At 43.7% G+C, this 18,626-nt stretch overlaps 2 protein-coding genes across 2 annotated transcripts; one reads left to right on the top strand and one right to left on the bottom strand.

Annotated features, from left to right (window-relative positions):
- Window positions 1–6,284: 6,284 nt before the first annotated feature.
- LOC310988469 (uncharacterized protein) lies at window positions 6,285–8,574 on the bottom strand. Its single transcript, XM_083975067.1, has 2 exons — window positions 7,547–8,574; window positions 6,285–6,802 (listed from the first exon to the last, which is right to left on the bottom strand). The coding sequence occupies exons 1-2, from the start codon at window positions 8,070–8,072 to the stop codon at window positions 6,522–6,524; spliced, it is 807 nt and encodes a 268-aa protein (XP_083831193.1). The 5' UTR covers window positions 8,073–8,574; the 3' UTR covers window positions 6,285–6,521.
- A 595-nt stretch (window positions 8,575–9,169) lies between these two features.
- On the top strand, window positions 9,170–18,073 carry dalrd3 (DALR anticodon binding domain containing 3). Its single transcript, XM_083975960.1, has 13 exons — window positions 9,170–10,068; window positions 11,204–11,511; window positions 11,668–11,975; window positions 13,059–13,117; window positions 13,328–13,429; window positions 13,621–13,685; window positions 14,335–14,393; window positions 14,507–14,589; window positions 14,742–14,868; window positions 15,986–16,044; window positions 16,173–16,289; window positions 16,386–16,454; window positions 17,576–18,073. The coding sequence occupies exons 1-13, from the start codon at window positions 9,835–9,837 to the stop codon at window positions 17,693–17,695; spliced, it is 1,710 nt and encodes a 569-aa protein (XP_083832086.1). The 5' UTR covers window positions 9,170–9,834; the 3' UTR covers window positions 17,696–18,073.
- The last annotated feature ends 553 nt before the right edge of the window (window positions 18,074–18,626 follow it).

The following is an 18,626-nucleotide window of genomic DNA, read 5'->3' on the forward strand; positions in this document are numbered from 1 at the left end:
CACAGACATTGACAGTGATAGAAGAGGTGTGTCTCACAGAATTAAACTTAAAATACAATTTTTTTCCACAGAGGAAACTGTTTTTAAATCAGTCACATTGGCTGTTTAATCTTTATTACAAACCCTTAGCACATTACACTGATCCCGGATTTGCTCTCATCAGTTATTCTGTTTCTCTTTTGTTCTTAAATTGAACTGAGTTTTTATTAAAATTGGAAAGAGATTAACATTAAACAGTTTTCATTTGTTTAAACTGACTGATATATTTACACTTTTATATTTAATATTTATTCTAATTATATGAACTGTAGCATGATGTGTTATTTATTTATCCATTATGTTATGTTTATGTTGTTTATTTGTTCAATTTACTGTTGTAGCCTATTCATATTGAATTCCCACACATGAAATATAGGTAACACTTTATAATAAGTACACACTATTAAGCATAAGTTAAGCATTAAATACTGAATTCATCATTTATAACACATGAATACTCATTAGTATGTAGTTTATAAACACAGTCAAAAATGTTTTACTCATCATTGATAAGCACCAACTGTATTGATGAACTACATACTAATGAGTATTCGTGCATTATAAATGAAGAATTCAGTATTTATTAATGCTTAACTAATGCTTAATAGTGTGCACTTATTATAAAGTGTTACTGAAATATATGTATGTAGCCTACACATGATAGAAATTGAAACAATGGGGGAAAAAAGAGGAATGTAGCACACTCCGTAGCCTCGGATGCAAAAATATTTATTCAACGTTTCGACATTGGTTTTTAAGCTTGAATAAATATTTTTGCATCCGAGGCTACGGAGTGTGCCACATTCCTTTTTTTTCCTTTGTTCATTTTTTGTTTGTGAGCACCTCATTAATACAGGCGTGCGCTCTCCTCTTCAAAAGACTCAAGAAATTGAAACAATATCATATTTTGACCCGTCCACACAAAGATGTCGTGTTTATATCATAGACATAGAATCCATATGTATCCATCGCCAAACCTGTCAGTATAGGTTGATATTATATTTGTAAATGTACAAGATAGATTAGATATAGATAGATTGATAAGATATCTAAAATTAGTAAGAAAAACTAATACTGTATAAACATAAAGAATACATAAATACACTTGCATATATAAGTTAAATATTAACACATGTTTCACCAAAACTCTTTATATTATAGTAGGTATTTTGTATGTTATAAACCAAGAGTATTTCCTCTGAGATATGTTGCCAGCTATTTAGACAATAATGGGTATGTATATGTATGAGTAATTTTCGGTGGATAGCAGATCTATACTACTATACAAGCTGTACACTCACTACCCTAAGGTTTATCCAAGTTTCATTTCTACAGGATTGTCCCATGAGAAGATATAATAAAAATGTTTGCTGAAATGTGAGGGGTGTACTCACTTTTTTGAGATACTATGACAAAATCAGTCATGAGACATGGACATTATTGTACTTCACTTTATTGTGCTCTACTGTGGAGAAAATGTGAAGTTTCAAACAACTGATCATTTACAATCAGAATCAGAATCTACTCTATTGATCCAGTAGGGAAATAAACATGGACTCACCTGCTGCACATAAAATCACTAAACTACTACTACAACTCACAGAGAGTGTGTGTGTGTGTGTGTCCAGCAGGGAGAGGAGGTGGAGCTGGGGGTGGGGAGGCAGGAAAGGAGGAGTTTATTGAGCTCAGGAGAAGTGAAAGTGAAATGAATCTCTAGAGTATTTAAGAGGAAGTCTGGACTCAGAGCTGCAGGCAGACGGAGGACAGGAGGACGGAGACGTGGACGGAGGACACAGATGCAGACAGACAGAGGACGGAGACGTGCACTGACACATGTTGGTGAGCTGGAAACTTTCACTCAAACTTTACATCCCTTGTGAAAAGCTCTCTGCTGCTGCTGCTTCTCTACTTTCATTCACATTATCTTTGTCCCTGAGTGTCCCCCACTTCCTTCCCCCTCTCGCTGTCCCTCCTGCCTCTCGTCTTCCTCCCTTTGTCCTCACTGTGTCCTCTTGTCAGATGCTTTCCCATTGTCTCAGTGAGGACTCAGTTCGTCCTTCGTCTTCGCTGAACAACGTCTCTTATCAGGGGTTGAAGTCTGAAACACAAACTGAAAGCATGTCACAGCCTGTGGCTCCGTCCTCTCTCTCTCTCTCTCTCTCTCTCTCTCTCTCTCTCTGTCTCTACTTCACTATTTTCCCGGTTCACATGAGGACGTGAGAGTTTGAGGAAGCTTCAGATCAGGATCTCAGACCTGTGGTCCTCCTCTCAATCTCTTCCTTCATTTTTTCTTCTGCTCCTTCCTTTATCTCTTTATCAACTCCTCCTTGTCAGGCCGTCCTCTCCCCCTTCCTCCTTCTTTCCCTCCCCCTCTCTGTCTTTATTTTCTTAACAGATAAAACAACAGGTTTTTCTCGACGAGCCACCGATACAACACGACGTCCATTTCTAAATATAAAACAATGAATGAAGCCTGGCTTTCCCTCCACACAATCACACAGCTGGTTTTTCGTTCTTCCTTCAGGTTCCTGGATTGCCACAAACAGGTCACTGTCATGTCACTGCTGCTCATTCTCAAGCAGCTGAATAAGGTCCAATACTTTTCAAATTAAGAATCTGATTTTACAGTTTTTCAGCTATTAAGGTAAAAATTAATCTAATCTCTATTCTACATTGTCTGATTCTTAGATGCCAAATTTTCAAATATTGTAATAAACCAGAAGAAAACACTTATTAACTGCCTGTTAGATTAACTGAAACAAACAGCATGACATGAAAACTCATCTTCAGAATAAGAGCTGATAAAAGTAATAACAGGATATTTACTTTGAAATGGCAAATTCAATTCTCAAATGTGTCTGGGATTTAAACGTCCAAGTTCTTCCTCGATTTTACTGTAAATGATTCACAATAACACAATTTTCATTTAGTTGTTCAGCTGGTGCTTTGATTTATGATCGGTCTCTAATCAGACGCTGGTCTGAGGTCAGTTTGAATCACTCAGTTGTTTAATGTTTCACTGACTCAGGTTCACTTTCTGCTGTGAAACACAGAGTGAGCGTCTGAAGCTGAAACATGATGCAGCTCATTAAAGAACTGAACTGAAACACTGAGTTGACACAGGAAGTTTAAAGTCTTCGCTTTCTCACTGAGCCCACGTTTCACTCTCTGAATCGTTAGGGTGAAGTTTCATCGAGTCAACGCTGAGAAACTAAATCAGAGGAAGCTGCTCTGTGTGTGTGTGTGTGTGTGTGTGTGTGTGTGTGTGTGTGTGTGTGTGTGTGTGTGTGTGAGTGTGTGTATGTGATTTATCTGCTGTCTGTTGTGTAGAACTTTAACTGAACTTTCTGCTGCTTAAAGATATATGTAAATGTTCACAGCTTTGTGTCTGACACTTTACAACAGAGATGTACTGAGACTGTCTGAAGTTGAATGTGGCTTCAGAATAAATGTAAATACAGATGTTTGATTTTTTTTTGACAGAGTAAACCGGCAGAATGAAGAAGGTTACTGGACAGAAAATAACACTTGTTTTCTTTCATTTATATTTTATCAAATGCAGCATGAACTGAAGTTTCTTTAAAACATATTCTCATTCTTTCAAAATGTGCAGCAGCAAACACATTATTTTCATTATGAGAATTATGAAAGTGTACATTCACTTTTTATCCCTTTTCTAACCAGATTTTTCCTCTTTTTAGCTCCGGACACCTGAGTCCAGTGCCGAGTCCAGACCTGAGTCTTGTTTTGGTGGGTGGGATTGTAACGGAACCCATAATGCAGCTGTGATTCTGTGCTCCAGCTGGTTATGGCGTCCGTTTCCATCCCACAACGCACAGGACATCCTCAGACGACCTCCTTCCTGTTTCACATCCTGACACATCCACTGCACACGACACAGTTTGTTTTTATTTCAGTTGAAAACTTTATTTTTGCCTTAAAAAAAAGAAAGAAAAACAAACAACAAGTTTCAATCAGTGAAACAGTATAAAAGTATCTACAGTGTCAGTCCAGGTCGACTCCACCACACCAACGACCCAAAGACTTTTTAGCCTCTATGTAACATACCCATGCTGATTCATTAATGCTAATGCTAACTGCTAACTGATCACCACTGGTCCGTTCAAGTTTGTAGTGCAGCTTTGTCATTAGTGAAACTCAGTTTGATGAAGTGAAACCAACCATTTTGGTTTGTTTGAGGTGTTTTTCCTCAATGACACGTTTTCTCCCGGATTGCTGAGGACAGTGAACGCAACCGGGAATTTCGTGTCAGCCAAGAATGACACCGAGAACGACAACAGGAGCTCGTCTCATGTTCTGTTGTTAATTTGTATTTGTCAATTTGCTTTACAGTTTGTTTCATTGAGTGGTTGTTTCTAATAAAGCTCCGAGTTTTAACCTAATCTATCACTGTGTGTAATTTGGGGACTGATAATTATTGTGACTGACTGACTGAGTGATGATATTTCCTCCACTGATCAGCCAAGTGTCCATCACCTTTACTAAAGCAATGGAAAAAGTAAACATAACAACTCTGAGTGAAATTAAATGAAAAGCCCGAAAACTTTAGTGTTTTTTTTATGATCCAGTACTGAATGTCCTTTATGATCCAGGCTAGAAACACACAACTGGGCATGAAGCTGTAGTTTCCTCTCTGCAGGTGAACTAAAGACTAAAACATGATATTTACATCAGCACGAGGTCACTCTTTCAGCATCCACCTCCGTGAATCACAGCAAATACTGAGTAAAGAGTTTCGCAACAAAAGGCTGCAGCTGTTGCTGTGGTGCGTTCACTGTCGCCGTTCACAGCAACGGGCTAAGCTCAGGTGGTGGAGGACGTTCAGTTCCTCGTCATCCATACGTCAGATAACACTGTTCGTTTGATCGGTAGTTTGTGTCTCTCCTGTAAACTGGAGGCCGCGTTCCCTCTACACGCGCGCAGCGTCCAAGTTCAGATTTGCGGCCTCATGAAAGAGACCACGTCACAGGTCAGAGGTCATGACAGGTCAGAGGTCAGTCTGGTCTGTGTGTTGGTCCAGTTCTGCTCATAGATCAGTTTAACACCTGCTGCTTCACCAAAACAAACATCAGAAACCTCCAGACGAAATCAGGTCTGAGACACATGAAAACATAGCTAATGGTTTGAATGATGAGTTTAAAGAGACAGACACAATTTTTGTTCCAATCAGACTATCCTCACACACTGAGTCTGAATTCACCTGCTGCACAAAGTTGTGTAATTCTTCACTCTCTGGGGCCAGACTGTGGTGCAAAGAATTCTGGGAAAATTAAGACTCTTCTCAAAAAAAAAAAAAAAAAGGAGGAAGCTGCTCCAACACTGAGCTCAGTTCAGCAGCAGAACAAGTTTGTCTGTTTGTTGAACATGAAGAAGAGTATCTGATGTAGAAAGAAATGACTGCTCTCTTCACAATGTCAGAAAACCACAAACTATCGGCCTTGTTTCCTGTTTCTTGTTGTTGGAGCAGCTGGCTACAGATTGATTGTTGCCATGGTGACTGGCAGTGGTCTCAGACCTGAGGTAGTCTGGAGGTGAAGTGTCTGGTGGTTTAAGTCTTGAAATGAGTCAGTGTTTGTTTCAGTGAAACAGTGACAGAGACCAGATCAGACCAGGTCCTGGTCCAGGTCCTGGTCCTGGTTCATTTCTTAACTTAGATTTACTTCACATAGATGTTAAACTGAGAGAAGCTGCAGATAAAATGTAACTCAACTGAATCCAGTGGATGAAACGATTCACACTACTTCTGAGTCTGATCTGAATCAGAAAACACTTTATTTAAATGTTTGATTTACTTCACACTGTGATGCATTCAGCATAAAGTCACCGAGCTGCCAATTTAATCTGACTTCATCACTTAAACTGATGTTTAAAGGGATAGTTCAACATTTTGGCAAATTGGCCCATTGCCATAATCCCTATAGTCATAGCAGTAGGTTCGTTACCTTTAATTGTTGGTGGCTATTTTTAGAACGGTGGAGCCGAGCCGCGAGCTGCTCAGAGCTACGCTACGGAGGCTGAAGGAGTTGGATTGTGTATTTGATGAGTTTGATAGGGAAACCAAGAAATCCCATTAGCCTCTGTAGCGTAGCTCTGAGCAGCTCGCGGCTCTGCTCCACCGTTCTAAAAATAGCTTGCACCGACAAGTAAAGGTAATGAACCTACTGCTTATGACTATAAAATGACTACAAAATGTTGAACTATCCCTTTAACATAAAAGATTCAACAGTGGACTACCAATGTTTTTGGAATATTTCTCTATTACAATATTCATTTCAAACGAATATTGCTGCTTTTTATTCATGGCAACTGTCAGTTTACACTGGTAGTGTATGGTATAGTATGGTCAAAGATGATCTCTCTACATGTAGTGTTAATGAAGGTGATGGGTTCAGGCACTGGTCAGTGGTTGGGGAGTCAGAGTAAATGTTGCTCACACAGGAGCAGAGGTCAGAGGTCAGTGTTCAGTGTCCTGATGGCGAGGGGAACCTGGACAATATCGTATCCACGAGTTCCAGGTGCCGCTCGTGATTCTCTCGACTGATGCGTTCGTGCATGGTCATGAGCTGACTCACTAGACTGTTCTGCATTTCCCTCTCGTGGTCCATGAGCCGCTGCAGCCGGGCGTCCTCCTGCGCCTGCATGGCGGCGTCCATCTCTTTGAGCTGAGCGACTGTCGCCGACACTAAAGCAGAGACCTGATCCATTACTGTCGTCTTCTTCCTCTTTGACGGCATTTTGAATGCTGCAAAACCAAAGAGACAGTTAAACATTTATTTTCTGACTTTGGAGCACATTTATGTCTTTGCATGCGTTTTCTTAAGCTGCAGTGAGATGAGCCCTCAGGGCCACCGTTTCCTATTTTTATTGATGAAAGTTAAATTGTAAGTGTCATTATTAATTCTTTTTTATTTTAATTTGTCGGACTCTTTTATTGTAAATCAGTTTCCTTTATTGTGTTTTACATTGTATTGCTCTGTAAAACAATTTGAAAACCTCATATATGAGATGTGTTTTGACAAATAAAGCCATCCTGCCTGAACCTACTGAACCAATGACACCAGGGCACACACACACTAACTCTCCACCTGTACATTACAACTAGAACTGTTCCTCATCAATTAGGAGAATGATGCTGCTTTAAAACTACAGCTCCTCTTCATCATGATGTGTCTTGGTCATCTGTTTTACACGTAGCTGTGCGTATCTTTGTGAGATTTTAACATTCAAACATGAACATGTCTGACTCCACCTGCTCTGTGGACATGTAAGGACTGATGTGCAATCTCAGGCAGTTCTCAGCAGCTGCTCAACAGCTGGTTCAATAATCAAATAATTATTGAAGAATAGAATAATTCACTTTCTCCCACTATTATTTAGGCTACAACATGTGGAGCTAAATTAGAAACTTAAACAAGTCCTCTCTGGTCTTTGTTCCTCTGTCTCTTAGATCTGATTGACTGGACCTGGACCCTCAACAGCTGCTCACCGGTGTTGTGTGGTGCGTGCAGCGGCTCTGGCGGGCTGTACTGGTCCTCTTCATCCTCCGCCTCCACCGGAGCCAGATGTTTGTCCTCCTCGTCCCAGAGGCCGACCACGACCTCATGGTGCTCGTCGCTCGGCTGAGGAGGAGGAGGAGGAGGAGGAGGAGTAGGGGGAGGCGGCGGAGGGGATGAGGGTGCAGACGGCGGAGAGGGGCTCCTCTGCCGCTTCACCGAGACCCTCGCCGGGCCCCTCCCGAACACCCGGTGGCACAGCTCGTAGAAGGGCCAGTCGACGCGCTGGTTCCCGCAGCGGCTCTTCTGCTGGTGGTGCTTCATGTACTGCTTCCTCAGCGCCTTCAGCTTGCTGATCACCTGCATGTGCGACCGGTACACCCCCCGCTCCGCCAGCAGTTTGGTCATCCGGTTGTAGACCACCGAGTCCTTCACCGTGCCCGTGATCTGGTTCCGGATCGACTCCGACCCGCGGATGCTCAGAAGTTCTTTGATCTCGTTCTCCTGCCAGTTGTGCATCTTCCTCTTCTTCTCCGCGGGGGCACCGCAGCACTTGGAGCGGCTCAACTTACTACAAACACTTCCCCTGTGTTTGAGCCTTGAGCCCTTTACGTCACATTTCTGAGCCGGAAGAAGCTGCACTCGGAGAAAAAGCCCTTTCACACCGCCCGCTGCAAGCGGGAATGTTGTTCCGCCTCTCCTTTCCTCGCTCGGTGCTGGTGTGTGAACACGGGATGGCGGCTCCGCTGTTTCACACACCAGCACTGCAACACATCACAGAGTCAACAAACAAACACATTATGGCCTTGAAAAATATATTCGGCAAACACATTAAATAAACAAACATCATAAAGTGTAAACATCCATGTTTATCTATCCAGGCCAAAGCAGGTTTACATGGTGACACTTTCCTGTTATGATGTTTAGGCTATGTTGATTTTCTATATTCTATCTAGGTGTAATTTACTTGTTATCTTCTCCACTCTGAGGTGATCATCACATTCTGTAAGGGAGACTGATGTCAGACTTTGGGACCCTCTTGTTAATTGCAAACACATAGGCTACTGACAACTTTAAGGATGGAAATATGTATTATATTTATAACACATGTCTAGAATAGATCTAGACTTGAAAAACATTTGTATATTAGATTTTTTTTTTCTTGGTCATTACAGGCTGTGATCTGTCATCGTTTTGTGACTGGTGGAAAACTAATGTTCTTCTATTAGAGAATTTAATCTGGTCAAATGGTCTTTTGTGGATGATTTATTCAGTAGGCTAAATAGCCTATTACCTAATTATCTGAGCATGAAATATGATAAGATAGCCTATACTTCTCCCGTTTATGTTGATGCCTTTTGAAATTTCAGCTCTCTTCATGTGATTCATTGAACTGAAATGTGAAGTCATGGTGTTATCAGATCAACACTCAGATTCAGGTCTCCTCACCACACTTTGTGTAAGGTGCAAAGTAACACATGACCACAGGCCTCCTCTTCCTCCACTCCTCCCTCCCCCGCTTCTTTTTTCTTCCTTTCACCACCCTGTTGTTACCTCTGGCCTGCTTTATGCTGCTGTCATCACATGAGCAAAAGTGTGAATAAGAGAGTTGTTAAACTACTGTTATTGTTACCATGGTTACCATACAGTCATGAATCATGAGATCACAGTGAATTATTGTGGAGTTGTAGTAAAAAAAGTTAAAGTCTGTTAATTCACCCCCTGGGGAAATTCAGATAGGCTAATAAGTGATAATGTGTTTAGAGTTTTGCTGGTATCGTTTTTAGTTTTGCTGAACGGTGATAGATTCAGTAATTAATTGTGGAGTTAATTGTTTTATGAGACACTGTGACTGGAGCTGAACCATGATATTATCTATTATGTGTCTTATAAAAGATCCATGAGCTGGACCTGCACTCTGTCCACATACATTTGGCCGCGTGGTGTGGTAAGGATGCAGTTACTATGGCGACCACAGGGGGGAGATCTGAGCGACTCTCTGCTCGTCCAACACGGAAAACCAGCTCGTCAGAAACACAGATCTGACTCCACTGGTTCCGTAGAGGAAGCTCGGCCGATGCAGTAGTCCTCCCCTCCAGTCAATATCGATCAGTGATCGGCCGCGCGGCTGCATTGTCGCCCGTGTTTCGACAGCCTGCCCCGGCACAGAGCAGCGTGACCGCGGCGGTTCGTGGACATGTGCGGGGAGTGGATGTGCTGAGCGCCCAGGAGGAGCGAGCTCACCTGTGTGTGTGTGTGTGTTAGCGTCCGGATACTGGTGATGGAGAAAACCGAGGAGCCTTCGCCCCTCCGGATCACACCTACCGTCCGGGCGCTGAGCTCCGCACTGCGGGGGAAGCGAGACAATGTCCCGGATTCGAGCCACGGCCACGGCGACAGGATCTCCCCGGAGCCGGAGAAGCTGTGGTTCAAGGAGAGCAGCGCGAAGAACCTGCGGAACCGGGACTTTCTGTCGCCGACCACGATGCTCAACACGCTGTACGCGGACGGACAGGTCGGTGTCACCGGGTACCTGTTGGTTGGTTTACTGGCGTTTTAACGGTTTACCGGGCGGTGGGCGTGTGGCCTGCTGCTGTGGGGACAGCTACCGGCTGGACACCCCGTTAACGACGGGGAAGTCCCCGCCGGACGCTCGTTAAACCGCAGCGACTCCGCTAACGTCAGTTATCGCTAAAGTGTTTACGTTAAGAAACTCCACATGCTATTCTTCCGCCAGAGCATGTAGTTCCTCGGAGGATCATGTGTTTACTGGGGCGCGAGTGAATCTGCTCAGCGTAGTAGCCTAATAATAACTAGCCTATTACTAATAATTTACTCTCGTATTATTGTGAAATACATTTGCCTCATTGATTTAGTAAACACCATGAACCTGACACAAATAACGCAGTTGGACTGATGTGAGGGTTTAAATGGCCGGAGGTATGTTCATCGTCCAGGACGTGACTCGGCCAATAGGAGCAGAGAACCGGAACTACCTGCTCATGGCGCTCAGCTGATTGAAAACAACATCGTCATATTTAATAAGACATATTCCTCAAACCATAAATCAAAAGCATGTTCAAATGATACACATCCTCCAATAATAATCCCCCAGAGTCCGCTGACTTTGCCCCATCCTGATCGACCAGACACTGGCAGCCTGCGGCGGGAATTATTAACCCATGAGTGACAGATACAATATGGGTCAGACAAACACGCACAGCAGCCGAGGAGGTGCGAAAACACCCGAAGGTCTGTTGCACAGCATACGTCACAGAAATAAGAGGCTACAGCGATGGTGATAAAGGAGGAGGATGTTGTTACTGCGTGTTTTGCTCTGCATCATGAGAGTGTGATGTGTTGATGCACTGATATGGGTTAATGAAGTCGATGATAACAGTTTTTGCTCACTGCTGCTGACTGAGAATGGAAAACAGACTGTGTCCAGACATAGAAAAGGACAGTGTGGTGGGAGTTAAACTCACGAACACCTTAAGAAAACATGCAAAGAAACAACCATGCTACAAATTCAGAAAAAAAATCAATTTGACAGCATTGTGCTGCAAAAACTCAACGCAACAGAAGTGTTCCTTAAGATAAGCATCTGTTTGCAGAAGTTGAACCACTGCTCTGACCTCTGTGTCCACCAGGTCCCACCAGCAGTGATGTCCAGGGTGCTGTCCCTCCGGGGGAGCGGGGTTCTGCCAGTGGCCGGCGGGGAGGTGATGGGTGAGGGGCTCAGGGTGAGGGTCGATCGGGCTGCAGCCTTCAGGGCTGTCCTGGCGGCTGGAGCCACTGATTACCTCAAGCCCTTCAGTCAGAGGGAGGGCTGTGTGGTGCTTAACTGCCCCGCGCTGCACCCCAGACCCAACACACCCACCCCTGAGACTCTGACTCTGGGCCAGCTGAGGACGATGCTGCTGGCTGACCACATGGGGGCGCTGCTGAGAGGACAGGGGTGAGTTTGACAGATGATTCCTTGTTTTTGTTCCTTTCACCATGAAAAAACTAAAGTGATGGAAATCTGAGCTCTTTATTAACTAATTGACAAAAGAAATAGATGGGTGACTTACTTGAATGAAAGTGGTAACACTGACACCCCCACCTGTCTCAGATTTACAGTGTCCTATTGCCCCACACTCCCTGAGGATAGTGACATCATCACCTTTCTCCGAGCTCTGGGCATTGATTGGCCGACGGCTCCGGCCAACTGGACCAACGAGGACCGTGAGGAGAAGATCCAAGAGGCGCTGGAGAACTGTCCGTACAGAGAGCGGGAAACAGAGCGAGGCCGGAGGACCAGTGGAGGGGGAGGGAGTAAGGTGGAGGGGGAGAACGACGGAGCACTCAGGGTTAACCTGAAACGTGTGTTCCAGGAGGAGGGGCTGCTGGGATATGACCCCAGCCTGGGCACCTGCACAGGTAAGAAGACAAGGTGTTCTTGTTTTGTGTGTTCTTTTTTGTTCTTTTTTTTTATGGCCACTAAGTTTTGTGTCAAAGTAATGAGGATGTATGTGATGTGAAGATGTGAAGTTGTGTGTGTTTCCATGGGTTCCCTGCAGCTGTGTTGAGCCCTCAGGGCCACCATAGGTCTCTACTCTGCTCTAGTGTTTTGATTTTTTTTTTTTTAACATATTATGTTTATTGACATTTTGATTAAGTTATACAGAGTGTACATTAACATACAACACAAACTTCAAATACATCACCCACCAAGGATCTCATCCATCAAGGTCCACAGAGAGGCAAAAACAAACAAACGAAAAAAGCAAATGTAAAATAAGAAAAAGTAAGGATAAATAGAGCTATAAAATCAAACACACAAAAAAGAAAAGAAAAAAGAAGATGCACAGACAGCAGAGCAGCAGCACAGATGATTACAGAGTCAGTGTTAGAGCAATGAGATTCAAGGGTGAAGGGCACACTGCAGATCCGCGCTTTCAAGAAAATGTAAGAAAAGGCCCCTAGATTTCATAGAATTCACAAAGTCTATGTTTAATACTATAAGTCAGCTTCTCTAAAGACACAATGATAATTCTTTCAGCCAATGAATAATAGGGGGACATTCTATCATTTTCCAATACAAGGCAATGAGACGTTTCGAATGGATAAGGCAGAGATTAATAAATTTAATTTCATGCGATTTTAAGGAGAGATTTTCAGGATAGAGGCCTAAAGTACAGAATTTAGGGGAGATAGGAGTGGGTTTTGGAAATTATTTGGGAAATTATATGTAAGTCGGTGTGAGTGTTTCTTCTCTGGCAAGAAGAAAGGAGATGAATCATAATGTGTAAACCTAAACCAAGAAGACTCACAGCTGCTGAAGAGGCTTTTACATTCAGAGTCTTAGTTAAATGAGAGATTTCATCTGTCTGTGTCTACAGATTAAACACAACATATTGATTAGGCTGTTGCTCCTTGTTCCAGTCTGTATGCTGAGCTAAGCTAACAGTCTCCATAATATGTGGAAGTGCTGTCTATTTACTGCATCTGTATCTGTTTCAGTTCACAGGGACAGTGTTTCCCAGCTGGCACAACTGGACCTGGCAACAGCTGACTGCACAGTGAGACACACGCACACACACACACACACACACACACACACACACACACACACACACACACACACACACACACACACACACACACACACACACACACACACACACACACACACACACACACACACTCTATACAAACACGCACATTTCCTTATTAATCCTAACAAACAGTCATTGACTTCTACTTCTACATCCTTGCTGCTTCCCTCGTAGGTTGCCATGGGAACAACATTACATGTGACTTCCTGTCAGGATGAATTCCGCCAGCAGCAGATAGCAATGCTGTGGAGAGCCAGTGGAGCGACACACACACAGGTAACCACACACACACAAACACACTCAATCATATCCTGCATTGTGTTCCTATATTTACCAACTGTGTGTGTGTGTGTGTGTGTGTGTGTGTGTGTGTGTGTGTGTGTGTGTGTGTGTGTGTGTGTGTGTGTGTGTGTGTGTGTGTGTGTGTGTGTGTGTGTGTGTGTGTGTGTGTGTGTACGTGCCTGCAGAGACACCTGGTGTGTGGGCCGGTGAAGACTCCAGGTTCTCACCTCACTGCTGCTCAGTACCTGCAGTAAGACACAGCTCATCTCATTGTTGTTCTCTTTGTCTTTAGGTTTTCTCCACCCGTCTTCTCCGTCTCCCCCTCCTCTCTCCTGCCCAGCTCTCTAACAGACACACGTTTATTATTATTACTAAAACACTCTCATAAGGATGATCTCTCCTCTGAAATTGTAGTTGTAATGAACTAAATTAAAATTCTCTTCAAGCCTCAACAACATTTATTTGAACTAGCCCTTGACATTTAACTAACTCCTGGTTTAATGTGAATAAGTACATTTTACCTTTTTATTCCTGTAAACTGTGCCTTATACTTCCCTCTGAGAACTGGAGGGAGGAGTGTATTGTATTTTCATGTTGCCTTTTTCCCTTTGCCTGGGTCAATAGTGATGCTGTGACATAAAGATATTGGAAAGACTGTTTTAGATGATGTCTCCACACCCCCTTTTAGATACTGCTACTTCAGATACTGATTCTCTGAGAACAATGGGATAGTTTAGATTTACGTAGTTTAAATAATCTGTAGTTTAAAAAATACATTCTAAAGTTGGGATCTCTTCATCGTTGAGAATGAGAATCTTCTTTAAATCATTTTCATGAGTTATGTTACCACAGTGTATTTTTATACCAACTGTCTGTGATTGTGTTTCCTCCTCCTCCAGGCTGAGGAGAGGACAGATGAAGGAGGCGTCAGAGATGAAGTACGGAGATCAAGTAGAAGGTCCGTGTCCGTGTCCGTCTGTGTGTGCACATGCACAGTGTTTATCTGCTCCTCACTTTTACAGCCAACCTGAGGTGATGAGGTGAATAAACCGGCTCTTCCTCCTCCTGCAGGTCAGACATGGGATGACATCATCAGGGTCATGACTTCTGCCACTGTCAGATTTGAGCTGCTGTCAACAGTCCACACTAGTCCTGTGAGTTCCCATTACGGCTCAGTGTTTGTTTCGTTTTCATTTGTGTTACTGCCAAACAACCACGCTGATTGATGAGGATTGACTGTGTTTCGTGAAGTTTTGCTCTGCGATGTGACGAGTAGAGTCAGAATGATTGACAGCTGTCTGTGTAGGTGACCCTGGATGTCCAGAGGGAAGGGGGCGTGTCCACCAAAGGGCCGAGGGGCGGCGTGTTTGTGATGTACAACTGTGCCAGACTCCATACGCTGTTCGACAGCTATGAGAGAGGAGTGGAGAAGGGTGAGAGTCTCGCGTTTCCCTTCCAGTCAATAACATTGATCGACGCACAAACAGAGCGCTGTGGTCTCTCACAGCTGCCTTCACCTCAGTATAGAAAACAAAGAGGTTTAATAAGAATCAATGTGTTTGGAGTAAAGCTGAGCTAAGAACAGCTGACAGTGCAGCAGCTGCGATGAGACACTTTGATCAGTTAAATCTGGTTTAAGTCTAAGTGAAAAATAAATGATGTGTGGTCCCAGTGGATGCTTCGAGTTCTCCTTCATCATCAAACTGCAAAAGATCAGAATGGACAGGTTATCAATAAGAGAGAGCTCTCTGCCTGTGGTGGATCAGCGTCTGCCAACACTGATCCTGGTGCTGTCAGCCATTAGGCCTCATGTTCTGTTGCTCTGTTTTTCATTGGGTATGTTCAGCCACAGGGAGTGACATGTCTTTTTTCACCACCTTATCAACTTTGACCACTAGACCACTAGTAGTTTTTGTTCACCAGTTTGTCCTGTGATTTCAGCAGATTTTAACAGAATTTCAAATTCTGTTAAAATCATCTGCTGTGATTCGCATTCACGTTTTAATCTCCACTGACTTCCTGACTGATAAATCTTGATGAGGCCTTTAGCCCCGCCCACTGCGTACTGGCTCCAGGTGAAAGAGCAAAGAGCATCAAGATGATTAGAGGAGGAAAAAGTCAGAGAGGCTAAAGCATGTTGCTGAGTCTCTCTGACTTTTTCCTCCTCTAATCATCTTGATGTCAGACCCAGACTCAGACCCAGACCCAGACTCAGATGCGAAGTCTGTAGAGACCAGACACAGAGACGAGCAGACACATTAGAACAGTTAGCACAGTTCGCACGGGCAATCTGCTTGCTTGCCGTGTAGAGCGCACAGCGCAGCCTACATAGGCAATGTCCTAAACGCACGCTCAGGAGCAGCTGAGAGAGCGAGTGGGTGTGTAAGCCTGAAGTAGCACAGAGAGTTAATGCGGGGCAAGACCGTTGCACTATTTAGAAAGCAAATAAAAGGATTTAAAAATGGAAATAAAATATGTTTGGCAGCCAGTGTAACAAAGCCAAGACAGGGGAAATGTGCTCTTGTTCACATTGTTGTCGTTTTCCTGCAGGTCTGTACCCAGAAATCCCAGAGTGCTCTGAGCTGGACTTCTCTGCCCTGAAGGAGGAGGTACCAATTTATATTGATCCACTACTGTGTTTCTAATCTCTGTGCTCCGTACTGTGAGTGCCTGTCTCTCCTTTAAAGAACTTTTCATAAACTGATCATTTTCTCCGTGTCTCTGTTGTGACTGACAGGGTGAGTGGCTCCTCCTCTTCAATTACCTCATTCCCTTCTCCGAGCTGCTGGACCAATCGGGACAAGCGCTGGAGGGAGAAGGGGGAGGGGCCAGAGTCAACATTAAGACTGAGCAGGTGAGAGGGTTGAGGTGAACCGAGGGGAGGGTGTCTGCACGGGTCAGGTCCCACTGTAGATGTTGATGTGACTCATGGATGTGGTTGTCCCCTCAGATCTGTAAGTTCCTGGTGTCTCTAAGCAAAGACTTCAGCTCCTACTACAACAGAGTCCACGTGCTGGGGGTGAGGATGTTCTCATGCTCTTTTCATGCTTTTCTCAAACTGTTCTCTTGCTGTTCTCCTCAAACTGTTCTCTTGCTGTTCTCCTCAAACTGTTCTCTTGCTTTTCTCCTCAAACTGTTCTCTTGCTTTTCTCCTCAAACTGTTCTCTTGCTGTTCTCCTCAAACTATTGTCATGGTTTTCTCAAACTGTTCTCTTGCTGTTCTCCTCGAACTGTTCTCATGCTTTTCTCAAACTGTTCTCTTGCTGTTCTCCTCAGACTGTTCTCGTGCTCTTTTCATGCTTTTCAAACTATTCTCATGCTTTTCTCAAACTGTTCTCTTGCTGTTCTCCTCAAACTGTTCTCGTGCTGTTTTCATGCTTTTCAAACTATTCTCATGCTTTTCTCAAACTGTTCTCTTGCTGTTCTCCTCAGACTGTTCTCGTGCTCTTTTCATGCTTTTCAAACTATTCTCATGCTGTTCGATCTCCTCAAACTGTTCTCATGCTTTTCTCAAACTGTTCTCTTGCTGTTCTCCTCAAACTGTTGTCTTGCCGTTCTCCTCAAACTGTTCGCATGCTTTTCTCAAACTGTTGTCTTGCTGTTCTCCTCAAAATGTTCTCCTCAAACTGTTCTCGTGCTCTTTTCATGCTTTTCAAACTGTTCTCTTGCTGTTCTCCTCAAACTGTTGTCTTGCCGTTCTCCTTAAACTGTTCTCGTGCTCTTTTCATGCTTTTCAAACTGTTCTCATGCTGTTCGATCTCCTCAAACTGTTGTCTTGCTGTTCTCCTTAAACTGTTCTCGTGCTCTTTTCATGCTTTTCAAACTGTTCTCATGCTGTTCGATCTCCTCAAACTGTTGTCTTGCTGTTTTCCTCGAACTGTTCTCTTGCGGTTTAAGTCCTTTCTCATCATGTTTTCATACTGTTCTCATCCTATTCTCATGTATTTTTTATGCTGTTTTTCTCGAACGGTTCTCGTACAGCTCAGTCTTCATCTTAAATTCATGATGTTGTCACAGTCCAGGTTCAGGATCAGGTCTAGACCTAAGGTTTAGACCTGTTCTTGTTGAACTCCCTTCATGTTCTCACCTGCTTCCTCCTCTTCTCTTGTCTCTCTGTCTCTCTCTCTCATCTTCCTCCAGGAGCCGCTGCCTCACCTCTTCAACCAGATGTTCTGTCGTCTGTATCTCTTGAGAGCGTTGAGGGAGCTCTACCACAGCGCCCTGGACTCCCTCAACCTTCCCCCCATTAGGCAGCTATAGCCTCCACATAACACCCTCCACCTGTCGTCCCTACCTCCCCACCTGCCTCACACACACACACACACACACACACTGTAGCCTCATGCTTGGAAGTTAAGTGTCTCCACCTCACACACTCTTTCCTTCTGTCCACCTGTTAGTTACTGTTTTAGCGCCTGCAGCTCATTGTGACTCCTGTAGCTGATAAACTGTAACTGTGTCCCATTGACCATGTGGAGTGACACCAGTGACCTCTGACCTCTCCACACGCAGCTTTTACATTGTTAAAGAAACAGTTTGATATCTTGAAATCTGATGATTTGCAGATTATTTTATTTTATTGTGATGAATTATATAATTAATATCAAGATAGATTTCTTATGCGTGTGCTGAAAATGAAACAACCTCAAGCAGTAGCCCAGCTTTGCTTAGCACAGAGACTGGGGGTGGGGGTGGGGGCAGCTAGCTTGGTTCAGCACCTGTAAAGCTCACTTCTTAAAACATGATGAAACAAACGAATCAGTGAATGAGCTTCCGAGTCAAACCGTCTCTCACTGTTTCAGTCTTTCTGCTAAAGCTGAAGCGAATGGGCTGAAGCACTTGCATCAGTCTGCTTAGACTCTGAGAAAGTCAATAAACGTATGATGTCTCACTGTTCCTTTAAGTTTGGATCAGCTGCAACTTTCAAGTGAAGATATCCCTGCATTAATATACAGTATAAATATACAGTAGCTATATGAATAACCCAGGAAGTAATAGAATTCCGATGAAGACAAGACACCCACCCACCCATTTTGGTGCCAAAATCCTAACAGTAGTTTAAGCCCCCAACCCTCTCCCTTATTGCCTTATTATTAGTATAATTATTATTATCTGAATTCCACCCCCTCCCCACTTACTGTCACTCACAGTCTTCCCCCTTGGGACATAGAGAGGCATCGGTGCCTGAACA

Source organism: Trachurus trachurus (genome assembly GCF_905171665.1).
Source record: "Trachurus trachurus genome assembly, chromosome: 7".
In the NCBI taxonomy this organism is placed as follows: Eukaryota; Metazoa; Chordata; class Actinopteri; order Carangiformes; family Carangidae; genus Trachurus; species Trachurus trachurus.

Bases quoted from the DNA above. Each gene is read 5' to 3' on its own strand.
- LOC310988469 (XM_083975067.1), bottom strand. From the start codon at position 8,072: ATGCACAACTGGCAGGAGAACGAGATCAAAGAACTTCTGAGCATCCGC. The intron at 6,803-7,546 runs GTGAGCAGCTGT...TTGGTTTTGCAG, and splicing joins GCACGCACCACACAACACCG to CATTCAAAATGCCGTCAAAG.
- dalrd3 (XM_083975960.1), top strand. From the start codon at position 9,835: ATGGAGAAAACCGAGGAGCCTTCGCCCCTCCGGATCACACCTACCGTC. The intron at 10,069-11,203 runs GTCGGTGTCACC...TGTGTCCACCAG, and splicing joins CGCTGTACGCGGACGGACAG to GTCCCACCAGCAGTGATGTC. The intron at 14,590-14,741 runs GTGAGTTCCCAT...CTGTCTGTGTAG, and splicing joins CAACAGTCCACACTAGTCCT to GTGACCCTGGATGTCCAGAG.